Source organism: Coturnix japonica, chromosome 17 (genome assembly GCF_001577835.2).
Source record: "Coturnix japonica isolate 7356 chromosome 17, Coturnix japonica 2.1, whole genome shotgun sequence".
Lineage (NCBI taxonomy): Eukaryota > Metazoa > Chordata > Aves > Galliformes > Phasianidae > Coturnix > Coturnix japonica.
This window is the reverse complement of record NC_029532.1, coordinates 1,639,748-1,665,516: the sequence shown is the minus strand read 5'-3', so window position 1 is coordinate 1,665,516 and position 25,769 is coordinate 1,639,748. Positions and strand designations below refer to the sequence as shown.

The following is a 25,769-nucleotide window of genomic DNA, read 5'->3' as shown; positions in this document are numbered from 1 at the left end:
CGAATTACTCAGAGAGGGAGATCATATCTACAGACGTTTACAGTGCTCATTAGTATCTTCATCACCAGGTTAATGAGTGAGGGAAAATGTTTCTATCACCCACCTCAAGCTTTGGCAAGAGCCAAACCTATCAGAGGTGTCAAAGCAATTCACCCCAGCTTTGCTCATAACGCTATTTAATCCTGCTTCCAACGCTTCCAGAGCTTTTCAGCGCTTTGTGGTTTCACCACAACCATTCAGCAAAATTCAACTCAAATTCATGAACTGACTCGGCTGGCCCCGGAAGTGTCTTTTCCAATGAACTGATGATTCACTGACCCATCTTCTCCCAGCTTCAGAGCCACAGCATTTAATGGAAGCTCTTTGCTCAGAGCGATGACTACCACAACTGATTCCACTGTAGGAGTGCTGAAAGCATAGGAGTGGGCTGAGCAGCCTCTAGGACTGTCTTCTTGTGGTAACCCAAACACTCACGGCACCTCCTCCACTACCTCCTTTCAATTAATCTAACAGATTTATTGCCATCCAGACACTGCCAGGTGCCAGGGTTAGAACCACCAGCCCTCACAGTCTCCTTATGATTGGGATGTGCTTTAATTTGTGGGTCCATCACATGAGCTGTCATTTTTCCTTCTGCCTGTCTAGTTTCCCTTCCTTTACACTGCACAGTCAGCTGTAGTTCAGGCTAAATATTCAGATTTTGACATTATATAGAAAGGGAGGAAAAAATTCTCTGCGGCCTACAGAAGTTTCTTGTTTGCACAGAGGAGCCATTACAGCCAGCTCAGGGCACTCAGCCTTGGCAGCCCCATCATGCTGCCTTCATCCCCACTCTCAGCTCCTCCTCAGTCCCCCATTATATACACGAATGTACTGCCTGGCTCCAGACCACAAGTGTATAATTTCTTCATCCTTAGTTTACCCACCTTGAGGCTCAATGCCAGACACCTCATAGACCCAGCTCCCCCCTCCAACTCTCTGCCACTCCCATGTGTTGCATCACACAAGAAAGAAGGCTAACAAGGCAGCCTTATCCTGTGATGCTTTAACACAGCCACCAACAATGCAATGTGTGGCTGTACAGTGGATATTCACAGCCTTCTAGTGGCCCTACACTTACTTTCCAGTGAGTCCCAGTGCATTTGGTAATGAGATTTGATGGTAGCAGAATTCAGAGGCCCCATTCCTAGACACTCGGGGACTGAATCTTCTTTGTTTTCAATGAAACAGCATCCTTTAATGGTGGGGAATCCACCGTTCCTGACTAATTGCATCTGCTTTGGGCTGAGACTCAGGAGAGCAATCCCAATGTGCAGCATCACTGTCACAGGTTACATCCCTCATGCAAGACTAACCCTGATACTCAGAGTCACCATGAAGGCCACTCTAAAAAGGCACTCTAAACATTGTACTGGCTGGTTACAGCCACAGTGGGCCCCAAATATGCCATGGCACCATGACCTTTCCGTGGGATTAAGTTTCATCTTGGGTTTGATGAACCTCGTGGCACTCCATCATCCGTACTTGTCTTTTCCTCATGGTGTTGTTCTTCATGCACTGGCATTGATGGGCTTTGCTGCCCAGCACTGGGACAATTCATGTACCTCAGCCTGGAAGATAAGAGTCTTAACAACATGATATAAACCAAGCTCAGTGCTTCAGCTTCCTATCAGGCTTTGTATTGGCTGTTTAGTTTGCACATTCATAAGACTGTCTTGTAATATGCTTGTACAGCAACTAATACTTTGTTTTTCCATTGCTGGCTTTTACCACAGGACAAACACGGCTTTGCTGAGGCTAAAAAATGTTTTTATACAAGTGCAGCAATAACTCAATTCAGCTGCTTACTGGAGCTTTTATGTCTCATTGCTATTTTTAAGGCTATGCGGTCTTTCGTGTCTCTGTCTTTTGGCAAGAAAAACACATGTAGCAGCATTGATCGCATGGCAAAGCAGCAGCAATCACAGCTACAGGTTAGTGGTTGGGCTGCACTGTCTCCCCTTCCTCAGAGAAGTGCCTGAGCAAATGACCTATATTTGGTTTGTGGCTACCCCATAACTGATACGTCTTCGTATTATTCTTCGTATTGACTAATAATAACAACAACAACCTCTTTGTGAGCTGTTTACCACCCACTTGTATCTATCCCCGAAAAAACCCAGAGGAAATAACGAGGTAACATTCTGCTTCTATTTATAATCAGAAGTAAAAAATGCTTCCCAGTAATAAAGCAAATAGATGTTTATCTGCTGCGGCAGAAATGTTGAGTCGGGTTTTTGAAATTCCAAACTTGAAGTTTCCTTTGCTTGTGTCAAAGCTGTTTCATCTTCTCTCACAGCCTACACCTCCACCTCCTCTTTCTCACTGTCCTCACCCGACTCCTTCCCTCATTCCCTGGCTTTCCTGGCTGATCAGACATGCAGGCTGGCGGGTGTCAGGCACTTCCCACAGCCCTGGTCTGTGATGCCATTATCTCCAAACTGGTTGAGATCATGGTAGAAAATCCACAGCACCAAGAAAAGGCTTCACAAAGACACTCCGTTAGTCAGTTCTCCAGCCCCTGCCTCAGATCTTCTATCTGTAAAGCAGCAGAAACTTGGTAGATCTTTCTTGTAAAAAGATATGAACTGCGGGGAGGAAAATGCAGAAGACAGTCATACTGCAACTGGCCAAAGGCATTGGCGTGCCCTGCTCAGTGCTAGGCTCAGATGTGTCACTTTGCAGCACAAGCAGACAAGTTCAGAGCAAGCACCACTGACTCCTCACAGAGCTGTCAATCTCTTCCCTTCCTAACCTCTTCCCTGATGTTTTTGGCCTGGGAAACTTAAGGCAAAACCAACACCTTCTCTCCTGAAATATTCAACAGAAGAGTAGAAGTGGCAGTGAGTGACATGGCGTAGAGTGTTGACAGGCATGGGGTGATGGCTGGACTGGATGATCCTAGTGGTCCTTCCAACCTTAATCATTGAATCATAGAATCCTCGTAGCTGGAAGGGACCTCTGGAGGCCATTTAGTCCAACTCCCTTGCAATGATTCTATGGTTCTGTGTTTCTATGATTCTTCTCTTTCAAGGGATGCTGACAGCTTGACAGCTGTTTGTTGGGTCAGGGTTTGCTGCTTTCTTCTCTGTGCTGCAGGACACGAGGAGGGATGCGGCCCTGGACACACATCAAGGCCACTGCACAGCACAGAAGTGGAACCAACTTTCCTTTCAATCTGAGTTTTACTCATAGGCCAACCCCCCCCTCCAGCAAATGGCTAAACCAAACCAAAACAAATCAACTTGTCAAGACACATCCTGAAACTACCTGATTACACTTGCAGTGGCCGCAGAGGTACAAGATATTTTTACATTTTTGTGGGTGTCTCTAACTTTCAATTGTTTGCTGTGCTTTCTTTTTCTTTTTTCACTCGAAGCACTGTTTGAAGTTGCAGTTTCCCATCCTTCATATTCTGAGAAAAGTCCTCCGTTACAGGTCTTTCCTGCTAAATAGTTACACTGGCATGTGAGAAAACGATTCAGCATCTAGAAAAAGCCTTTGTGTGCAGAAATCTGAGCAATTTGTTCTACTTTTTTGATCAGACTGAGGGCTGAAGATAATGGGGGTCTGTGTGAATTCATTTAAGTTGAGAAAATGAAGATTTTTACCAGTAGAAGTGAGAGTTAATGGCTGAGGTGAACAAGCCCCAGGGCTTTCCTCTTTTCTGTCTTCCTGTCTGACTCTGTTTGTTCCATAGAAATGAGAAACAAATCCATGAGGCTGAGGTTAATTAAACATTGGCATGACTCCTTGAAGGAAATGGCAAGTCCATCATGACTGGAGGACTTTGTAATGAAATCTTCAAGCCTAGTCAAGTTTCTTGGTTCAGCTGTGCTCAAAAAGATAATGTCTATGGAATTCAACCAGAGAATTAGTACTGATATATTCTGGATGACAGAACTGGTTCAGTAGGTGAGAGACAGCCTTCAGACTTAACAACAACAAAAAACAACCAAAAAGTGTGTTTGCTTATGTATCACATAAAATGCATTCTATTTCATGAAAGCACTTCTACAGTAAAAGATATGTCTCTCATTTGTGCACCTTCCAACCCACCGTTATCTTCATTTATCTGCTAGTTGACTTGCATAAGCTTAAGGCTGAAGCTGTTGCAAACATGCATAGTAATTTGAACTACAAGCGCTTGATTAATGTACTGGCCTTACTTAGAAGTGATTTCAGTTCTGTTCTGTACTGGAAGAAGTCACTGTTAATGAGAGAAAATGACAACAGATTCTTAGTATTTTCCTGTTCTCTTTAAACCCCAGCATATTCTTTACTGTAGAAAGAATAAAAGATGTAGACATGTCTATGCAATGCCATAGCACCCGTAGATATCCCACCATAAGCATCCTTTGTTTTTCTCTGCCAGGCATGTATTCAAAGCTATACAAGATCAACACAAGGACCAAAGTCAAGTCCAAAGTTCAGGAGCCAAGGAGGATCAGTCAGACATGTGTTTTTAGTCATTTAATTCTCAGAAGGCAAAAGGGCATAGATAGCAATTCAAAGTGCTTTGGGACATTAGGTTTCATATATTTTTTTTTTTATGAGTCCATGAAAATTTCATAATGAAACTCCAAAAAAAAAGAAGAAAAAAAAAAGAGATGAAATATATGGTTTAGTCTGGAAACCATGAGCAATTCTGTGGTTTTGCTTGGGTTTGTACTGAAACTTGTCAAAACTAGGTAGTTTCTCCTCATTGCATCTTACCTAAAGATTTTGAATTCATTCATACCTGAAACTGAGAGTGAAATTCAGGGGGCATGAACCCATGTAGGGAAAAAGGGTTTGCATGAAACCGCAGGTCAGGTTTGCACCACTTTGAGTTGCATCGTGTTTGCTGCTGACTCACTGAACCGTGGCTGGTGCTTGGTGGACTCCATGACTCTTTGGCTACTTGGGAATTGTCAAGCTGCTGTGATAAAACGCCTACCTGTGTGCTACTCTTCAAGGCTGACGCACTGGAACAGGTTGCCCAAGGAGGCTGTGGATGCCCCGTCCCTGCAGGCATTCAAGGCCAGGCTGGATGTGGCTCTGGGCAGCCTGGGCTGCTGGTTGTTGACCCTGCACACAGCAGGGGGTTGGAGCTGGATGAGCACTGTGGTCCTTTCCAAACCAGGCAATTCTATGATTCTATGATTCCACCAGTTGTGTTTTTATCAGCTGGATACCCTTGTGTTGGTTGACAGATCTCTGCTGTGGAAAAAATCTGGGGAAAAAATATGGAGAATCGGTATTGGCAGAAAACCTCATGTTTGGTACAGCACTATGTGTGGATGGATTGTCCTCATTGTCCTTGGGACAGGCATCTTAGTGTCCAGCTTTTCTGAGAGGTGAAAAACTTGCTTTCCCTGCCAAGTGTTGTGGACCAGAGGCAGTACTGTGTGACATTTACATAAAGACATCAAAGAAAAGCAAAGCAACCAAATTTCATGAAAATAAAAATAAAAATACCAAGAACAGACAGACAAGATTAAAATTTTTAGCCTAAGCCTGCATAAATTGAGACTGACATTGCTGAGGTTCCTGGGTGATATTAATTCAAAGGAAGCTCAAGTAGAAATGACCTGAATATCAATAGAAATGCACGGAGCTTTTGTATGCAGTGATTGGAATCAGGGACAGAAATACCAAATTTTCTTCCAAAAGAGGGTAGAAAGGATCCACGTTGGTGATGTCCTTCTTGTGAATAAGAAATATGACTTTGATAAAAGCTCTGGGCATTTTTAGGGTAACTGTTCTTGTGAGAATACTGTCAGTATTTTGCCTGATATTTACCTTTTCAGGTGCAGAAAAGGACAGTAGTCAAGGCTATAGCCTGTTTGATTTTGCTTTTTCATCCTCTTGTGACTCACGCATCGGCTTTATTTTCTTTTTACCATCCATTTTTTGTGCAGCTTTGAGCACATCACTTAAGCTACAGCTGAGGTGCCCTGGGCTGCAGCTTTACTGTGCGTGCTCAGATTCCTGAACCACGTCATGTCAGTGCCATAAAGGCTCTTCATTGAGCTCCAGTTGTCAGATGTTTTAAGTCAGAATGAGGGTGGGCTTGGGGGAGTCTGCTTTAAGCTGCCTTAAGCATGAGCTATAAGGACAATCCCACCTCAGAACAGGAGGTGACCTGAGGGAGCTCCAACACAAACACTGGAATGGAGCAATGGCTTTTGCAATCCCATTATAGGGGTGGGAAAAATAAACAGCTTCCCCAGCTCTTCTTTGAGAGGAAGAGTGATGGTGTTTCATTATTTTGAGGAGGATGAACTCATGAAATCTTTCAGCTTGCCAAAATTATAAATATATTTTCACGCTGCGTTTGTGCTCTTGCTGTGATGTATGGACCATTCTTCAAGCTAAATGTGACTTTGACTTTTCCCTTGTTCACAGATTATTTCCCAATAGGGCTTAATATACATATGCCACACTGAACAGGTTATGTGTATTTCCCTGTTTATAAGACAAAGGGAGATTTATTAGTCGACAAAGGCCAGCTTTCAGCCGCTCTTTATTTCTATTTTGCATACATTCCACCTCCAGCTGCATTCAGGTGTGATGCAGTTCTGTCCTTCTGGCGGAGTTCAGCCAGAGAGGATTCGGTCCCCAGAAAGGTTTTATTATTTTCCATCCGACCTCCAAATCACTTCTTTCTCTCCTCAATCAAAAGCTTTCGCTACACTCCCCGTGCACAAGGAACACAAATAACAGGTTTTGACACAGCTGAGACCAACAATTCTTTACTTCAGGACCCCACATCGTACCGCAGGCAATTACTAAAATTCCATGTTCTGAAATACAGCTCTGTAGCACAGTTTAGGGTGGCTCCATTTTTAGATACGCTGCTTGAATCACACAGAAATGGCCTGTTTTCCAGGATGTGACTGGCACCCTGATGGACATGAAGATTCTTCCCGTGTTATTGCTCTTAATTTCAGGTATGCAGAATCTCCAAACAGGTCTCAAAAACCACATTCTAAATAAAATTGCATTTATTATTGTTATTATTATTTAACGGTGCTTCTGGTTATCCTATTTTTATAGCTTTGTGACTCACATATTACTTTCTTCGTCTCGCTCCCAAATCGTTAATCAGAAGTCAAAGGGAATTTGTATCCAGGAAAGAGCATTTCTGTTGACTCATAACAGCAAATGCTGCTGAAAGATGGCAAAGATGAAAAGTTGGGCAGCTCCTTCTTTGGGGTGGGAGCTTCATGGGAAGAACTGGTACTGCCTGGGCTTCCTGGGACTCCAGTTGAGCAAATGCACTCTCTGACAAAGCTGTGGAAGTTATTGCATTCTTACAACTGTTCCATTTGTACTGCTTTATTATTGTATTTTATTATCAATCTTAATGACTCTGCTTTTCACCTGCACTTCCAGGGAGATGGATGTTACATATCACCCCCAGTATAAGATGTCTTTCCCTCTGTAGCCAATTTTCAGCTAATTTAATTTACCTCTTTTTCTATTGCCTTACAAGGCTGAGTGATACAATTCTTTTGAACAAGGAAAACAGTTGCACAGCATGAATAAACACTGCTTAGCTTCCCAAGGAGGTAATAGTGTGCAATAGCAGCTCTAACCTATCTTTTTCTCTCTTATTTTCCTCCTGTCTGGTGTCTATTTTTATTCAACAATTTTATTGGAGAAGCAAAATGAGAAAAGAACATTGCTATTCTTGGAAACCTTCCATCGTGATGCAAGAGCAGAAGAAGGCCTGGATGAGAGACACGCAGAGCCTTCCTCAGAAGACTCCTTTACAGCAACTTACAGCAAGTGCCAACCATATCAGCAGTGTTGGGAGTGTGATACTGGAGTGTCATTTACTTCACACTGGGACCTACCCTGGATCAAGAGGAAATGAATAGGCACAGCTTCTAATAAACATTATATAAAAGAAATCTTTGTCACAGCTGATTTTCAACAGGAATTCCATAATAACCCAATGGAAGCATCTCACCCAATGGGAAACGTTTCCTACCATGCATCAGTAAGGGTAAGGCAAGGTGAATGAGACCTCTTTGATCCATGGTTGTAAGCTCATGTGCCACTCCTATGGGATCCAATGCTGCAGTGTTTTTGGCTCCTGCTCAGCAGGAGGACCCTGCCCCATCTCCTTCAGCTCGGGCTGAGACGTTGGGGACAAACACAACAGCAAAGCACAACACAGGAGAGTGATTCATCGGAGGAAATTCAAAAACCTGTGATTCATACCCTGAGTGCCAATGATGTTTTGCACTAACCTCAGTTTACTGAGGTTGCATTTCCATTTCAAGTGATTTACAAAGCATCCGCATGTGCACTTGGGTGCAGTTCAACCTCTTTGAAGGCAGGAGCCCAACCTCCCCATGTTTGCTGCCTGAGACCCTTAATTAGGGCACAGCTAGGAAGCATTCACAGTAATTAACTATCCATTGTGGTGAATATTATCTGAGCTCTCTCAGGTGTTGAAAAGCTCAGGACAGGGCTCTGGTAGCAAACTGTATGGATGTAAACATGAATGATGGTTTGATAAGAAACAGGCACTGCTCCCACTGAAGATAAAAACAGAAACTCCCAAAGGCATCTGATCTCTTCACACCTCTGGATTTCAGTGTCACTGGGCTACAGGTCTCTGAAGAACTGGCCTTTAATGTCTGCCAGGAGGGTTTTCAGTTCTCACAGACTTCAAACAAAGGTGAATTTCCATTGACCACATGGATGTGTTTTCAGTTCTCAGCAGTTTGGTTCCTTTCAGCGAAGAGGAGATAACTAAATATTAATAAGGGGATGGGATATTTTGTTCTTTTCTGCTAAAGACGCTTGCTTGAAAACTCTACCAAGAAGTCATTAGAACTGCTGGTTTTGTGGTTCACTTGTTTTCAGCCTCTCTGTCCTTTTAAGCAAAGCTCTTTGCTGCAGAGGATGCAGCAGGTGCATCATATTAAGAACCAATGCTATTTGGCCTTTCAACCAGGGCTTGTAAGAATGGATGCAGCACTGGTGAGAAGGTATGAAAGCAGTGATCTCAGCTCTGGAAAAGAAGAATAATCAGGCAGGTAGTGTGGTAACTCTATAGAGAGATGTTAGATGTAAAGGGTAACAGAGCATTGTACTGAAGTTATGTGCATCACCACCAGCTTGACAGGGAGGTGAGGTGGTTATTTACTGCCTAAGACAGAACTGCAGAGGTAGAAGTACTTGTTAATGCTGCATTCTTGTCCTGCTTGAAAATCACCATCTGTCTTAGCAGCACACCTGCCTCAGCTGAGCAGCATTTCCCTTCTGCATTTCAAGGTATTCCACTCTCCTCAAAGTTGGGACTAATCTGTTCATCCTGCTGTAACTTGGGGCAGTCTTCGGTGTTTCCTGCCTTAGTAACCTCTATTGTATAATGCTGATGCAAAACAAGTGAACTGTTACTTTCAAATGCCATGTTAGCAGTCTGATTGAATTTGTTTTAGGGACTAAAGCCAGATTTATTCTGGATTGCACCTCTTAGCACAGGAGCTAATTTTTTTTCCATGTTTTACCCCCCAATCTTCCATTGATCTATTTGTCTTTTGTGGCTATCACTGTAACATCTGCTTTTTCACTTACGTGTAGGTTTAGCATGAGTGTCCTGCCCTTGTAGAAGAGCTGACCACGCACATCTCTGTGCAGCCATGAAAACCTGCAAGCTCACAGTGCTCTCCTCATGGCACTGAAGATGATGTGACATTCTTAAAACTACAACACCATTATCCTCTTGTAAGTCATTTTCCTTGCTGAGTTAAACACCTGCTCGGCTATAAGCAAGAGATGCTTAAGATCTTTTCAAGCATAGTAGATGCTGCCAGTCATGGCAGTTGAGAAGAACTGGATTAAATAAAAAAGTCCTACCTCTGGTTTGAGACTCTTATATGCCAAGGTCAGAGGAACCTGGATAATTACACTCAATAAATAACTTTCCCTGCTTTTTCTGTTCTGATGTCTTTCACAAGGCATCTCTAGTTGAGCTCTATTGAAGGGAAGCTGCTAGGTTAGATGGACTGTTGGTTAAGATCCTATTTGGCCATTTTAGGGGTTCCTGAAAGGCAGGTTCTGCCTGACCAACCCAATCTACCAGGTAACAGTAATAGAAAAACAGGGAATGGCCTTAGTTCCATCAGTGGATGTTCAGGTTGGATATTAGGGTAAACTTCTTAGAAAGAATGGTAAGACAGGGATGGTGGTGGAGTCACTGTTCCTGGGGGTATTCAAGAAACATGGAGGCGTGTTCATGTGAAACATGAAATGTATGTTTTAGAGGGGATATGTTGATAGTAGGACTTGATGATCTTAAAGGTCTTTCCCAACCTTTATCAATCTATGATCTCTCTGAACACAGAGCACTGGAGATCACAGCACTGGGATGCTACGGAGGAGAACAAAAGGTTGCTCTGTGCAACAGGAAGGCAGCGCTCCAGGCAATGTACTGCACCGAACTAGAGCTGCACTGAGTATAAAATGAAACAAAATTTGCATAGCTCTCTTTTTTCACGGAAAGCCAGCAGCAGGGAGGGGGCACTGATCTTAGTAACCATTCACCTTCTGACATCAGAAACCTCCGATGCAACACACAAGGCTGCTGTCGCGAAATCCCTGATCACGAACATGAAGCTCCTTCCCCTCCTCACAGCTGCGACCTGCTTCACGCCCCCAGCTCCCTCGTTCTTTGTACCACAAGTGATGAAGTTTTTTTTCCAGATCACATGAGCCAGGATGAAGGGGAAAATCCTGCCAGGAACAGAGATGGGCTGCAACCTGAACCTGATCAAGGGGAGATACAGACCAAGTACCCTGAGAGCTATATAAGGTGCTTGGCACAAGAGCAAACACTTTTTCAGATGAAAGACTCCCATGAATCAGCCATGCATGTGAATGAAGACACCGTTTCAAGGAGGCTTGGAGCCACTAACAAAACTTTTCTGTATTTCATCATTGCTACCCTTGTTGCGTTGCTCGTATTTGCGTTAGCCACCATCATGGTCTTAGTTATCCGGAGGACGGTAAGCAATTCTCACTTCACTTGTTGCCTTTTTCTTCTTATTTATTGATTTATTATTATTTTTTTAAATATAACCTTCTACTCTAATCTAAAAACTATCCCATGGCTGGAAGGTCAGTCTCTGCCCCCTGTTATGAACACACACAGGAATTGGGGAGAAAGACAGAACAAGAGGGAGATTAAAGAGTTTAAAAACAAAATAAATCCTTCCCCCATGGGTTAATTTCTAGCATGTGGTGTCTCCTCTGAGAATGGAAGTGGAAAGCTTGTATTACAAGAGTCAATCCACCTTCTGTCCAGCTGGTTCATAGGAGAAGCGGAGCAGAGATACATCAGTGCCTCAGTATGTGATATCTGGTTTGTGTGTTGCTTTTGTTTATGGGTCTTCCCTGGAGACAGGAAAGAATTTTACTGGAGTAAAATACCACATTAGAAATTTTATAGCCTTTACACACAAAAAATCTGAGTGCTGGAGGATCTCCACAAAGATTCAAAGAACGAAAGCACCAACATGGGGCTGCTGGAGGGAACTGGCCATGGAAAACAAAATATGATCTCTCAGCTCAATATTTTCTCTTACTAAATTGATCTTGTGCGATTTGTGTGTCTGCGTATGCACATAACCAAGAAATTAAGCCATTAAAGCTTGACTGATGCTTCTTGAAGTTGTACGAGGGAGGAGTTGTTTACCTGAAATCAGTGCTCTTCCAAAAGGGAAGCAGTTTGTGTGCAGTTAGAATGAGACATGGGAGGTTTCAGGTGATAAATATTGGGATATTAAGGGAGATCTTTAAAATAACAGCTTGGATAATTACAGAATTGCCAGAGCTTTCCTATATAATTAGACTTCGTTTGTGCTTATTATGAAAGTAAGCATTAAATTACCTCTCCATCAGGATAAATGCAGTTAGAGCAGTTGCCAGAGGAACAATATTACTGAAAGAGTTGAGATTTTCATTTAAAAGAGTAATGATGTTACTGCAGCTGCTTTGGAAACACAGCTTGGCTGAACGAGAAGGCAGGAAGCTGAGGGGTGAGAGAGATGTGAGAAACAGAGCTGCACTTTTACAGTGCAAAGGGAACTGGGCAGCAAAAACAGCTCACTTCTTGTCCTTGGGGAACCAAGAGACCCTCAGTCCAGAAGCAGCAGTCATAGAATCATTAAGGCTGGGAAAGACCTTTTAAGATCATCTGGTCATTCTCTATCCACCTCCATGTTGAACTGATGGACCAGGGAGAATGTAGTCATGGCAGGGCTGAGCATCCCATAGCACTGACTCCAGCAGCTCCAGGGCTGGAGGTTGTGTGGTTATAGGAGTCCAGTTGCTGTAGGGAATTTGCCAGCACCATTTGACTTCATTACTTTGTATCTTTAAAGAGAGGAGCAACATTTTATGTGATCAACCCTTTAGGGTGATCTGGTTTTCTCTCCAGTTGTCAGCTGGGTTCTATGAGTGAACCACAGGGACAGTGCTGGCTTGGTGACCCATGGTTTGGCTACCACTGCATTAAGTGGAGGCATCTGGTGGCATGCAAACCACACAGCCCCCTAACCCCATTGCAGGGACATAGAAGTTGTCTGCTCAACTTTCTTTACCTCTCTTAATAATTTATACTTGCTTAATTCAGGGTGAATTGAGAAGGGGAAAATAAAGCTGTGCAGGAGCAAGGCTCTTCCCTCACCCCAAATCCAGGTGTTCTGAGTAAGAGAAATACACGTGAAAGACCAGAACAACAACAACAAAAGCCAATCTTTATTCCAAAGCTGATTCCCTGAACTTAGCGTCAGTTACAATACCCATTATTCACTGCCCTGCGTTTTCCAGCACCCCAAGAAATTTTCCCTTCGATGGGGTGCAGTGTCAGACCTGGGAAGCAGCATTTTTTGGAGCAACCTTCAGAGCTGAAGTCAGTTCATTTCTCAGCTTTCATCGCAGCTGGCATTGGGCCATTCACTGATCTACATCTCTCAGAACTGACTTTTGTTTTTCTCTCAGATAAGAACAGTTGCTACAGAGAAGTCCTTAGCTTGCATTTTCCTTCTTAACGCTGTTATGAGGGCCCCAAAGCCTACACACTTCTGTCTGCTGCAGCCCACTGCTCTTGTAGATCTCTCTATATATGCAGAGAGAGTATAGATATAATTTGGTCTCTAGGGTGAAAATCATGGAAAGACTAAGGATGAATGTAATTGTAGGGTGTGCAATCTTAATGAGATCTTACACTGTACTGCAAGCTGTGCTGTATTGGACACCCAGCCCATGGGGTGCAGCTCTGTGAATGGATTTGGGGTGAAATCTGGGACAGCCCGTCATTGCTCTGCATTTCATCGCGGTCCTATTTTCAACCTCCCAGCCGTGCACTCCTTGCCATGGGCTGTATGTACCATTGGAGCCTATTGGCCCCCTCTGGTGGACAGCCCCGACAAAAAGGAGAAACTGTCTCAGCTTGGGAAAATTACTTGTAAATAATTAAGGGAAGGAAGAAATGACTTTCCCTTGCACTTGGTTGTTATTTTCTCTAATCAAGTAAACTCAGATTCCTCTGTTGCCAAGTGAAGAATTAAATCCTTCATTGCCAACACCCAGACAGGATGAATTTATTGCACTGAATTGTTCCTGAGCTGGGGTTGTAGAATGTAACTTCCTGAAGTTCCAAATGCACATCTTTACATCCCACATTCCACCATTACAGCAATATGCTGTCAGATAACAGCGATGCTAAGTGGTATTTCAAAGAAAAACTCTCAAGCTTTATTTGAATGCCTCGTCAATTGCCACTAACATAAACTGCATCAGTATCTGCTGTTTTCAGCTGGGGGGGAGCTTCCCAGGTGAGGATACGATGCATCAATTCACTTTCATTTTTCTCCTGTTGCCCTGGCTACAAAGCAAGCTGTGAGCTGCCAGCCCCATCCTGCATGTCTCTGAGGAAGGGCTGTGGGGTCAATGCCTTGTGATGGCAACATTTCTGTCACCATACTGAGCACCTGGCAGTGGATTTGCTGCCCATTATCATTCTGTGTCATGGTTTTGTACACACTCTGGCTGAGATGTTGCACTGAGGGACATGGTCAGTAGGCATGGTGGGATGGGCTGATGGTTGGACTTGATGATCCTAGAGGTCTCTTCCAACCTTAATGATTCTGTGATTCTAATGTGGCAGAGCACAGAGAACTTGCAGGAGGGCTGTGCTCCTCAGCAGTCCCTGCCCTGTGATGCTCCAGCGATGTGATGGGAACTTGTAGAACCAACAGCAGAGCAATGATCTGCTCGAAAACAGAAATGCTTTGCTCCCAGAATAACCACCCCCCTCTCCCACATCTCTTTCAGGCAGCTGATCCTGCCACAGAGGGCAGCACAGAACGGATCCGCAAAGGTAAGACACCTAACCTGACAGGCTGTGCAATTCATTCCATCTGTAATGCAAATATTGCCCTAGGATCAGAAGCAAGGCAACTGTGCACGCTGCACATAAAGGCATTTCTTGGTGGAAAGCCAAGGCAGCGGAAAAAAAAAGGAAAGGAAGAAGAAAACATGATTTTGAATTACTCATTACCTCAGGAAAGCAGGGCATGGCTGAGGGAGGCACAACCATTCCTGAATCTGCCCTCAGGTGTCTTTGCTGGCTCTTGCACATGTGGGTGTGATGGCCCTATCTGTTCAAGGACAGGCTTTAAAACAATGGGAGATCCTCTTGAACTCGTCTGGTCTGTTTCCCACAGAGTTACGTATTTCTTACCCATTTGTGGGGAAAAGGAAAGAGGGAAGATCTAATAGCGGGAAGTGCAGAAATGCAGCAAGAGGCAAAGAGCAGGAATTTAAACAGGCAGAGCATGGACACAGGGAGCCCAAAATAGGAGAAAGTTTTCTAACCAGACAGCAGGGACAGTGTACCCAAATTCTGCTTTTCCACAGTGTAAATCAGAGCAGCTCTATTTGTTTCATTGCCATTTCCTTCTTGGTTCCACAGCCCTTAGCACTCAGCATTCTGAGTTCTTGCTGAGATGATTCCTAGTTGGTGCTGGAGATAGGAGGCAGCATCACCTCCCACTCTACAGATGGGAAAGCTGAAGCACAGGAAACTGAAATTCAAGGCCTAGAAAGCCCTTGTCACATAACCATCTTTTTCTCCACCTCCGTTTTCGCACACAGGTGACATAATGCCCAATTTAGGCTATGTACATTCAAACTGGGAGAAGTTTTGAATCCAGGGCTCTTGTGCACACAAAGCTGTCCCTGCACATCATACAGCCCTTTCAGAGAACTTCTCAGTAGCCTCACCATCATCTGTTTTGTATTAAAAGTCCAGGAGAACTGGAGGGGTTTTCTTTTCCCATTAGGGTGCCCACAAAGCGTTGCTCTCATAGCAGTGTCCCACCAACAGCTGGAAAGAGGCAATGAAAGCCATGGAGTGGTGGCCAAGGGCTGGCAGAAGAGGGACAGGGGCCATCTATTAGGTTAATGTGTTAATGTGAAACAAAGCTCAAGTGAATTCTCACTAGTCCAGAAAAGCATCTCAGTATGTGATAAATACACACATTTCCAAATCTCACAGTCTATACCAGCTGCTCCTTCTCCCCATCAAGGCAGCAGGAGTCTGTTCTCTCCAGGAATTTACAAGGTGTTGTTTCATTAGACAGAAACCGTTTTGCCTTTGGGTCAGTATCAATGGCAGGCTCCCTGTCACTCTGAATTCTGCTGCCGAATCTGAGATTAGCATAAAGACAAAGGAGGGGATGACAAAGAAATGCCACAGGGCAGGAAGGGCTGCTGGAATCTGTCTGTAATGGGTGCAGGTGCTCTTATCAGCCTATCAGGTTCTGTTTCACAGCTCTGGCGGGGTAATGGAGCGTTAAAGTGTGAGCAAATTACAATGGTCTTTTATTTTTCTCTTAAAATGCATAAAGCAGAGCTAATTGATTAATAGATCCCAGCGGGTAATTTACAGCAGGGAGTTCTGCCAAGCACTGTTTGCTGACTCCTAAGCAGGAGCTGCGAGGCCCCATCCAGCAGCTGCAGAACAACAAATTGGGACTCAACACTGCAGGGCAGGGACTGTGCTGAGGATGCTGTGGATTTGTTTGCTGCTATCTTTGTTTGCTGCCTTGAGCAGCCCCAGTGTTGACAAGTGTAATTTGGTTTTTCACCCAGAGGGTGGTGACACACTGGAACAGGTTGCCCAAGGAGGCTGTGGATGCCCCATCCCTGCAGGCATTCAAGGCCAGGCTGGATGTGGCTCTGGGCAGCCTGGGCTGCTGGTTGGTGACCCTGCACACAGCAGGGGGTTGGAACTAGATGAGCATTGGGGTCCCTTTCAACACAGGCCATTCTATGATTCTATGACTGCATTGCCACACAAAGGGACAGTGCTCCAAACAACCAGGCACAGCCTCTTCCCAAATTAATTCTGTAATCCCCAAACAGGAAAAACACTCTGACTGTTTTAAGTTTTCCAATGAGATCACGCTCTATTCTTAGCTATACACCAGTGGGCACTAAGGCAGACTTACAGAAGGTCTGTGTTCCTGACTCAGCTGTCAGCCCTCGATGGATGGGTTTGCAGCAATCTGCAAGCAGTAGCTGAGATGCAACGTCAGCTAATTAAGTCTGGGTGAGAAGAAACGAAAGCAGCTTCCTGCAAACCTGTGTCATTGCTGGTGGAATACCTGAGCAACAGGGGAAAGGAATCGAAGCTGTCACAAAGTAAATGTTTGTGACATGTTCTTTCTGTGGAAATATTTCTCTTCGGAAACTCATCTACGTTTCATAGATACGGAATCACATATTAATAGAGGCCGGAAGGAAATTATTGGTAGATTAATTTTATAGAAGAAAATACAAGACAAAGAGAAATGTGGAATCATAGAGTCATTAAGGTTGGAAAAGATCTCTCAGATCACCAAGTCCAACCCCAACCCATCCACCACCATGTCCACTGACCGTGTGTCACATCACCATAGTCCTGGACTGACTTTCAACCTCTGAAAATACTCCCTTCCAGCCTGGAATTGTCCAGTGCAAAGCACTTTTCAAGCTGTCCAGGTCCTTCTGGATGGCATCCCTTCCTTCTGTTAAACCAACTGTGTCACTCAGCTTGCTGTCATCAGCAGACTCACTGATGCTGAAGAGCAATGGTCCCCAGATGAAACCCTGGGGGACACTTGGGCACAGAGACACTGATCACAACACTCTGGCTATGACCATCCAACCAATTCTTTATCCACTGAACAGTCCAGCCTTCAAATCCATACCTCTCCAATTTAGAGATAAGAATGTGATGTGGGACCATATCAAAGGTCTTGCAGAAATCCGGCTAGATGACATCAGTTCATCTTCTTTGTCTAATGATGCCATCACTCTATCATAGAAGGCCAACAGATTGGGTACTAGATGAATATGTATATATACATATATGAAGAGCTCATGAAATTATGCTTCTTCAACACATTTTGCACTGTGGGTAGATATTAGTGGAGGTGTCAGTGGGGCAGCAGCACTATAAAGCCCCACTGGCATGGTGGGGAAGAGCTGTGTTATGGGCACACTAGCCTTTCCCTTCCCCTATGGGCTGCCCACTCTGGATGCTCAGCCCATGGTAAAAGGCATCAGGAAGGCAAAAGTGAATTATCTCCCAATAGTTTCTTTAGGATAAAAAGCCTAGATAGCTTCCTTTAAGGCTCCATCTTTATCAGCAGGTTTTCTTCAAGCAGTCTGATAGCAGACATGCAATCAGTGGGGCTCATGGTGCTTAGACCCCACTGAGGCTTTGCTTTTCCTCCTTCTGACTGCATTCATAAGCTGATATAATTCTATTGGCTTCAGTGGGATCACTCCTGATTTACACTGCTACCAGTGCAGAGCCAATTAGGTGATGTGATTGAACACATCCATCGATCAGTCCTGCAGCTCTGGCAATTGCAGTCTCTGCTGGCTTGTGCTGAAATGATTTGGATAAAAGGAGTAACTTGAGAAATAAAACTAGAAAATGGTTATAAGCTGCCTGAGCGGAGCAAGGACAGGAAATGTCTCTATACCTTTTCTTTCCATAACTTGCCTTCTCAGAAACACAGCTGATGTCACCAAATAAACACTTTGAACGCGCACATATCGAACTTGCTGACATCCACGAACGTAAGTGCAGCTTTGAAAGTGTGAAGTGCAGCCACATCAGTGACGGCTGTTCTGAAGGGATGCTGAGAAAACCCTGCAGCAGCTCAGCACTGTGTTCCTGTATCAATCCTGTCTTTTTATGAAGGATATCAGTAATGCAAGTGGGCTCCAGGCCCTGGCTGTACATTTCCAGGTTCTCTTGCTACCATTGCTGCTCTTGCTGCTTGAAATAAGGACCAGAAGGGCTTTTTTCCTATCCTGCTCCATATCTCTGTGCACTAACACACTATATTGATATGACTGTCATCAGGGACGTCAGCTTTGGTTTTTCTCTGGGGATTTCCAGCAAAGCAAAGGGAGTTTGAGACACGACTTACTCACTGTTGGAGGGCAGGGAGCACCTGCTCCCCTAAAACTGCTTCAGTCAATGGGAGCACAGGAAAGTTACAGTTCTTTCAAGACATGCACAAACTGCTTTTCCAGCAGACAGAGTGCAAAGGGTGCACTGTTCCAAATCACCAACCAGTGCGACTTTGTGAGATCTGCTTCTCTCTGATTTCTCTATCCTCCTGACCAAACACCTCCTAAAATCAAGCCAGAACTCCCAGTCCCCCATCTGAGCTGCTACGACACACAGCAGACAGCCAAGGTCAGGCTGGACAGGGCTGTGAGCACTGATGGAGCTTTGGTTGTCCGTGTGCATCGCAGGGAGCAGAAACAGTCGGCCTTTAAGTGTTCCTTCCGACTCAAACGATCCTGATTCCGTGTGGCTGGAAGGGAGGTGAAATGGGGAAGGAAGCGGAGGGGTGCAGGGTCAGGGATGCAGAGCGATGCGCAGCGTGGCCGTGGGAGGGAGCCGTCACCGCACGGCAGCCGCTCTCAGGCTCTATGCGATGGGGCAGCCCCGGTACCTCCCCCCCCTCCCCCCGGTACCTCCCCCTGCCCCGGTACCGCCCCTGCATCCTCCATCCCTCTCGGTACCGCCCCGCATGCCGTGAGGATGGGCTGGAGTCTCTTGAGGGCAGCGGTCAGATCCAAAGGTCGAACTGGAGTCCCGCAAGAACCCACATTGTAACGGAGGGGGCGGAGTACCCTAAGAGCCATTTTGAGATGCAAGTTTTACTGAACCGAGAGCATTACGGTGCTGTGACATCAGCGTGCAGGTCAGGTATTACCAGCCAAGCAGAAGGAAACAGCTATCAGACCTATGGGGGTTGTTGCTTTGGATCTTCCATTGTGCAGTTGTGAGGAATCATAGAATGGCTTAGATTGGAAAGGACCTTAAAGATCAGGTCCAAACCCAAGAGGATGGATGTAAAGTGACATTCCCAGGCCATTCAGTGCTCAGGAGAATAGAACAGTCTATTATCACCAGTCTAGGTGGGAATAAACACAGCGCAGAGCAGCATTCCCTGCTTCGAAGCTGAGTTTGGTTGCTCAGCTCATCCATCATCCCAGGGAGCTCAGATCAGTGGGCACAGCACAAGCAAGCTCTCAGGGAGCACAAGGAAGAGCTCCTAAAGGATTCCATCCCATAATGCCTCCCCATACCCTCCTATCCCCTTCCCTCCCCTCCCATCCCATCAGACCTTATCCCATACAGTCCCATCCCACCCCATCCCTTGGTGTTTACCCAGACTGGTGGTACTGGGTGTGGTACCAGACTCTGACTGCTTGAAAGCACAAAGAAATCAGGAGTGCTCACTTACATTGTTTCCCTTCAGGGAATACCTCCGAAGACTATTTAAGAATCCTACAGAATATCCCAGCCAAGGGAGCGGCTGCGTACATGAGAGGTCAGTGGGAGCTCTACCCAATACATAAACATTTCCTTTAACTTCAAACGGGACAGTGAATAATTAGATACCTTCCCCACACAAACATGCAAATACATGTCCCCATTATTCCCCCCCCCTAAATACTGCAGAAGGCCATTTCTCACTGCATCTCCCTGTCTTGGGTTTCTTAAGGGGCTGCACAACCCCTGGGACCTTTCAGCATCCCAATCCACCCATGAGTGCTCAGTCACCCACTGGGTGGCTGAGATTTACCATTGGGAGAATTGCAGGGCATGTATCTCCATTTACCATGCTGCACATCCATAAAACTGAATTTAGGCCACCAGAGTCCATGGGCTCACTTTACAATATCCTTGCTTTTCTTTCTAGTGTCACATTCAGTAAATGGCTCGAAGCTGAGCTTGGCTGGGAAGGGTATATGTGACAACATCCAGTGCAAGAGCGAGGAGCTGGTGATCCGTGAGCAGGGCCTCTACCTGATCTACTGCCACCTGAACTTCCACTTTGCCAACTGTTCCCACAGCCCCACAGACCTCAAGATAGAGCTCCTCATCAATGATGAAGTCAACAGGCAGACGTTATCCACGTGGTGTGCATCAGACTCGTGCCAAGAGAAGAATTTTAAGACCTTGTTCCAGCTCCATTTGACATACTTGAACGTGGAGGACCGGATATCAGTAACACTCAGCCATCCTAAATTCCTGAATGAAGTTCACCTTCCCAATGATAACGTGCTCGTGGTTTTGAGGTACAGCGATGAGATGTGAGGAGCTCTCTGACTCCCCACCACCGCACAGACTTTCTCTGTCTTCCTCTGATGACAGCAGCCTGCTTTTACTAGGCTACACCTTGTTTTATGTTTCCTATCTTACCTCATCACTAGGGTAAATGAGGAACTTTGTGTCCCAGAATGAAATCTTATAACACTGCAATATTCACACCTGGCAGACGTTGGGTTGCTCTGGTTTGGCCATGGTAGGGTTGTTGTTGGACAGCAGATCCAGCAGCCCAGATGTGGCAGCAGGTCTTCCAAGCAATGCAGTGCAAACACAGCCAGAAATACAACCAGATTATGGGAAGAACACACATTATCAAGACTTCTTGGCTAAGGCAGCGCTGGCTGAGTGCCTGTGCTCAGGAGATGGGGAAATCCTTTTGATCTGAATTTTATGGAATAGTATTTTGACACGGTGGTTCCAAAAAATCCTAACAACCAACGCTTGTAATTAAGGCTTTCTTTTCAACTGGAGCATGCAGTCACAACTCTGGAACAAGTTTATGGATAGATCATACTGAGGAAAGAGGAAATTGGTGACTCCCAGGCTGGTAGCTCAAACTCTGGGACAGGGTGTAGGACACTGGGGACTCACCAAACGTTTCTGTGCTGAATTCTGCTGCAAACTTTATGCAGTTTAGTTCCAAGTGTTTTCCTTTTCACTATTTATCCAGTCTTCTCTATTTAATATTAAACTCTTTGGGGCAGAGCCTTTGTAGATGCACCATGTTCAGCCTCTGTTCTCACCTGGAACTTCTAGACCTTTCCAGAATTAATATTAAAAATATGATCTTCTTGTGCCTCATGACAAAGGAGTTGGTTATGATGCTTTTTCCCCAAATCATGCCCTGCCTGTTTGGCAGTTCCCAATGTGACACAACAGCACATTGCTGCGTAAACACATCCCAACATCTGAACTGTTGGAAAATCCAAGACTTAGATCTGAGGTTCCAACTTTCCCAAGGATGATTTCAGAGCTGCCCTTCACAGTTACGAGCTGTGGTATTCGGACAGTCCAGATTTCATTTGATCTTCTTTGAGTTATGGGGTAATGAATGATGCAAGCAACCTCAGGCCCTCGTACCCTGTGAATTTCAGTAACACAGGCTTTTTATTTAAAATCTGATTCTCACCACGTGAGAATGTATGAAAAAGTTGCCAAGGATTTGGGCTTTCCTCTTCTTTCGTCACTGGGGTTCTACCGTGGCCTGTTTTTGTTGGCATCCAGCTTTTTCCCTTGGGTACTGTTTATTCTTCCTTTCACATGACTAAGATTGGATGAACTGTTCACACCAAAACTTTTAGTCATGGATTTAGCTTTCAAATCAGTTTCTGGCTTCCAAAACCCCGGAAGTCTTTCATTGTTTTTGGGCTTATCTGATGATCAGTTGGTGTGGAAGTAATTTTCGGCTTGTGATATTTCCTGGTACATTCTTGAGGGTTCGATCCATTGACCAGGTGATTTCAGAATAAGTAAAAACCTTTCAGAGGGTCAGGAATAGTCAGGCTGACTCACTGCTATGGATATCTACTTTCTATTTTGATCACAGTGACAAAAAGTCCTTCTGCTATTACTGATAAAAAAAAAAGAAAGAGAGAAAGAAAGGAAGGAAAGAAGGAAGGAAAACAGAAAGAAAACAAAATTCACGTTTTCTTTTTTGTCCTTTCCTCATTAAAGAAACTTAAAAGAATCCCCTTGATGTGTCCATGTCGTCGTCACCTCCACTGCCATCACTTCACCCCTATGGACCCTTATCAATCTTTCCCATCTTGGAATGGGGTTTTTAACTTCTATCTGCCACAGCCTTGATGAGCAACACCAATGAGAAGCGTCAGCAAGTCTGGCAGTTGGGAGCTATGGCTCTTGAATATTGAGAAGGCAGCTAATGAATGAAAATACGCGTTCACTCCTACCTTTCCCTGAGTGCTTTGACTTGAAAGAGAAAGCCTATTCTTTAAAAAGCTAAAGGAGCTCTCTTCATAGGTTCATTTTATTCTATTATTTTGCCAGATGGAGAAAATCCTGACAAGGCAGCACTAAGCTCCTCAGCCTGTGGCTTTTTAATACCGAGGGATAAAACTATTTGGCCTCTACTGCATTGCCTCTGAGAGCTAAGAATAAATTAGAGCCATAAAGAGAGCCCATTAATTGAGTGCAATTTTGCCATTGGTTGTAAAACTGTTAGATAGCTCTCACTGAAGCGAGGCCCCAAGCCAAGCAGCAGCCTCCTTGCTTTCTAGTATTCTCCGAGTCACTTCACTCTCTCATCACTTTCCCTTCTTTTATTTCCTGCTTCTTTGGGGCAGTTTATTTTTGACAACAACTCTGCTAAAGAAGTAAATAAATCCGGGCTGATCCTTTGCACTTTGCCATGGCTTTTCAGCACCGTCCGTGGCAACACTTTGGAGAAGGACCTGGTCCCATGGTCTCAGCTTCCCACTGGCTCTGCTCACCTCAACCTGCCCTTCCTTGAGCCCTGGATGCTCCCAAGGAGCAGTCAGTAACAGAGCTAAAATGACAGATAAAACCTGAAAATTCCTCCCCTGGTTCTCAGATGGGGCAAATGTGCAGCTTTATTTGTGTCTCCTTTATTGCTATGTTGACCAGGAAGGAAGCAGCAGCATCTCACCCTTCTCAGAAGGGATCACACTCTTAAACTGTATTTTGCTCGAAGAAGAAGCGTCCACAGGTGTTGATATATGCCATTATTTGTGACCCTGGTGTATTATTGGCCTGATTCTGGCTGTTGTTAAATGCCTTAAGAAAATTTAGTAGGAATCTTAGAAGTCAAGCCAGTGCAGTTCACTTCCATCCAAGCTCATCCAGGGGCAGCAAAACAAAGTTGAATCATGTTTGATATCAGAGATTGTAGAGTTGGAGCTGAAGGCTAAAGGGAGGAAGGGGCTAATTGGCATGAATAGCCAATTAAAAGGAACAGTTAGTGAGGAGCTTTATGGGGACCTCTGGCTGATGCTTCTCCTAAAAGTGGAAGTGATAACAGCGCGTGTTGGGTGTGAAGAGCACGGGAAAGCCTCAAAGCAAAGGCAGCTTCTGTAGGAGGAAGAGCTGTAGGACACAGATTCTGACAAACACCCCTTGTGACAGCATGGGTCGCACTGCATGACCTCAGAACCCCTTTTCATGGTGGCTGTAGGACTACAAGAAGAAAACACAGAACCATAAGGAAGCAGAGTCTTGGAAAAGTGTTTTGGCTGAGTCTGTCCTGCAGCACCCCACCCAGATGAGCTCATGTTTAAAAATCCTCAGTGACCATTTTCAAAACAGATTTGGGGATCTTGAAGGTTTAGGGTGGGTAAGAGTAGAGAAGCAGAATGGCACAACATGTTCTGAAGCTGAGATGTCTTAAAGGAGAGTGAAGGCCCAGAGCTCTTGGCACACAGTTCCTGCTGTGGGGCCAGAGCCTTTATCCCCTCTGTACTCAGCATTGCCTCTGGGCTGCAAGGGCTGCTCACAGGCAGCTGCTACCCTCCTCTGTTGCAAGATGAGGATGTTGTACACCATGACTAAATTCATCATGTTTTCCTGAGATGCCATATCCTGCAGGTATTAGCACACCATTTCCCTTCAAACACATCCACAGCATCTAAATTTAGGATTACCATTTCCCTATACAGCCAGCTCGAAGCAAGAACTTTCAGGAGGTGAGTCACAGCACCCAAATTAGCTGCCTATATTAAACACTGTCAGCTGGTGACTGAGTCTTCACTGAGTCTATGAAGCCTTGGCTCTCATCATCTCCAGTCACGACAACTGAATTCAAGGGTTTTTTAATCTATGGCCTGATCACTTATAGGCACTTTCTACAGCTTCCTATGGAGTTCAGTGAGGCTGTGAGACTCCTGGAAAGCCCACAGCTCACCAGCAGAGGAGACACCAATGCCAAGTGGGAAAGTTGTTGGATGTATGGATGCAAAGAAGTCTTCCCTGCATGGGTTGTTTCACTCCCAGCACTGCATATTGCTTGGACTCATCCAGAACTGATAGGGGGAGAGCAACATCTTGTAATTAAGAACCAATTCAGTACTAAGAGTTCACATGAAAAGTTGGGTGTTTTTTTCACTCTTTCAGTTTTATGAATCTCCATTTTCTTGTGGTTTTTTTGTTTGTTTGTTTTATTCTGCTTCTTCTTTGCTTCTATTTGTCACACTTATAAAAAAAATGAATGGAGGAAAAGAAATATGAAGGAGGAAAAAAAGAAAAGAAACCACAGAAATGTGAAGAATTTGGATAAAGCCCAGACTGAAGGGTCAAATGAGCTCTACTGATGCTCTGACTCCAAGGATGTGAGTGCGCTGTGACAGAAGCAACCATCTGAAAAGAAGTATTTCTAAAGCTTATGCTTAAGAGGAAGAATAAGTTGCATGTTTGAAAATGAGAACATGTGATTTGTTAATAATTTATATGAATGTAATTCCAAGGGCTTCAGTTGAGGTCCTCAGGCTTGACAGTGGTAGAAGAGCAGAACTTCTGCCTTTGGCAAGCAGATTGTGTGCAGAATATCAGAACCTTTATATGTAAAGGGTGTTTTTTCATATATAAGCCTGTGTTGTGAGACAGTGCATTGGGGGCTTTAGCAATAGACACATGTCCAAGAATTGTATCGTGTCAAATAAAAAAATATTGTGTTAATTATTCCAGTTTAAATATTGAGGTGGGGGTGGGGAGGCAGCATTTCCCTGAATAAACACATTCTGATTCATAACACAGTGAAATGTGTCTTTCATCAAACATATCTGTGTGAAAGACGACTGAATGTAGCCCAGTGATCTGGGTGCTAAAGGGGTGATGGAGGCAGATGATGTTGGAATTCTGTGCTGGAAAGTGCTCAGCACTCAGCCAAACACTGCAGGGGATGCTTTCCTTCTAGCAGGTGTTGAGGTCTCCCTCTCTCCTCTCCTCTCCTCTCCTCTCCTCTCCTCTCCTCTCCTCTCCTCTCCTTATTGTGGCTGAGAGGTGTCAGAATTTAGAATTTAGAGTTAGGACTCCCCCTGAATGATAAAGAGGGAGGTCTCCT

The 25,769-nt window shown here is 44.7% G+C and overlaps 1 protein-coding gene across 2 annotated transcripts; it reads left to right on the top strand.

Annotated features, from left to right (window-relative positions):
- The first annotated feature begins 8,349 nt into the window (after window positions 1-8,349).
- On the top strand, window positions 8,350-25,461 carry TNFSF8 (TNF superfamily member 8). Of its 2 annotated transcripts, XM_032448130.1 has the most exons (7): window positions 8,350-8,716; window positions 9,625-9,768; window positions 10,388-10,471; window positions 10,747-11,048; window positions 14,380-14,425; window positions 19,884-19,955; window positions 20,328-25,461. In XM_032448130.1, the coding sequence occupies exons 4-7, from the start codon at window positions 10,752-10,754 to the stop codon at window positions 20,723-20,725; spliced, it is 813 nt and encodes a 270-aa protein (XP_032304021.1). In that variant the 5' UTR covers window positions 8,350-8,716; window positions 9,625-9,768; window positions 10,388-10,471; window positions 10,747-10,751; the 3' UTR covers window positions 20,726-25,461. The 2 variants fall into 2 exon arrangements, with proteins under 2 accessions (XP_032304021.1, XP_015734325.1); XM_015878839.2 differs by having other exon boundaries at window positions 8,351-8,716; window positions 10,388-11,048.
- The last annotated feature ends 308 nt before the right edge of the window (window positions 25,462-25,769 follow it).

Excerpts from the sequence above, each read along its gene's own strand:
- TNFSF8 (XM_032448130.1), top strand. The coding sequence starts at position 10,752 with ATGAGCCAGGATGAAGGGGAAAATCCTGCCAGGAACAGAGATGGGCTG. Across the intron at positions 14,426-19,883 it reads CACAGAACGGATCCGCAAAG|GGAATACCTCCGAAGACTAT; the intron begins GTAAGACACCTA and ends GTTTCCCTTCAG. Across the intron at positions 19,956-20,327 it reads AGCGGCTGCGTACATGAGAG|TGTCACATTCAGTAAATGGC; the intron begins GTCAGTGGGAGC and ends TTTTCTTTCTAG.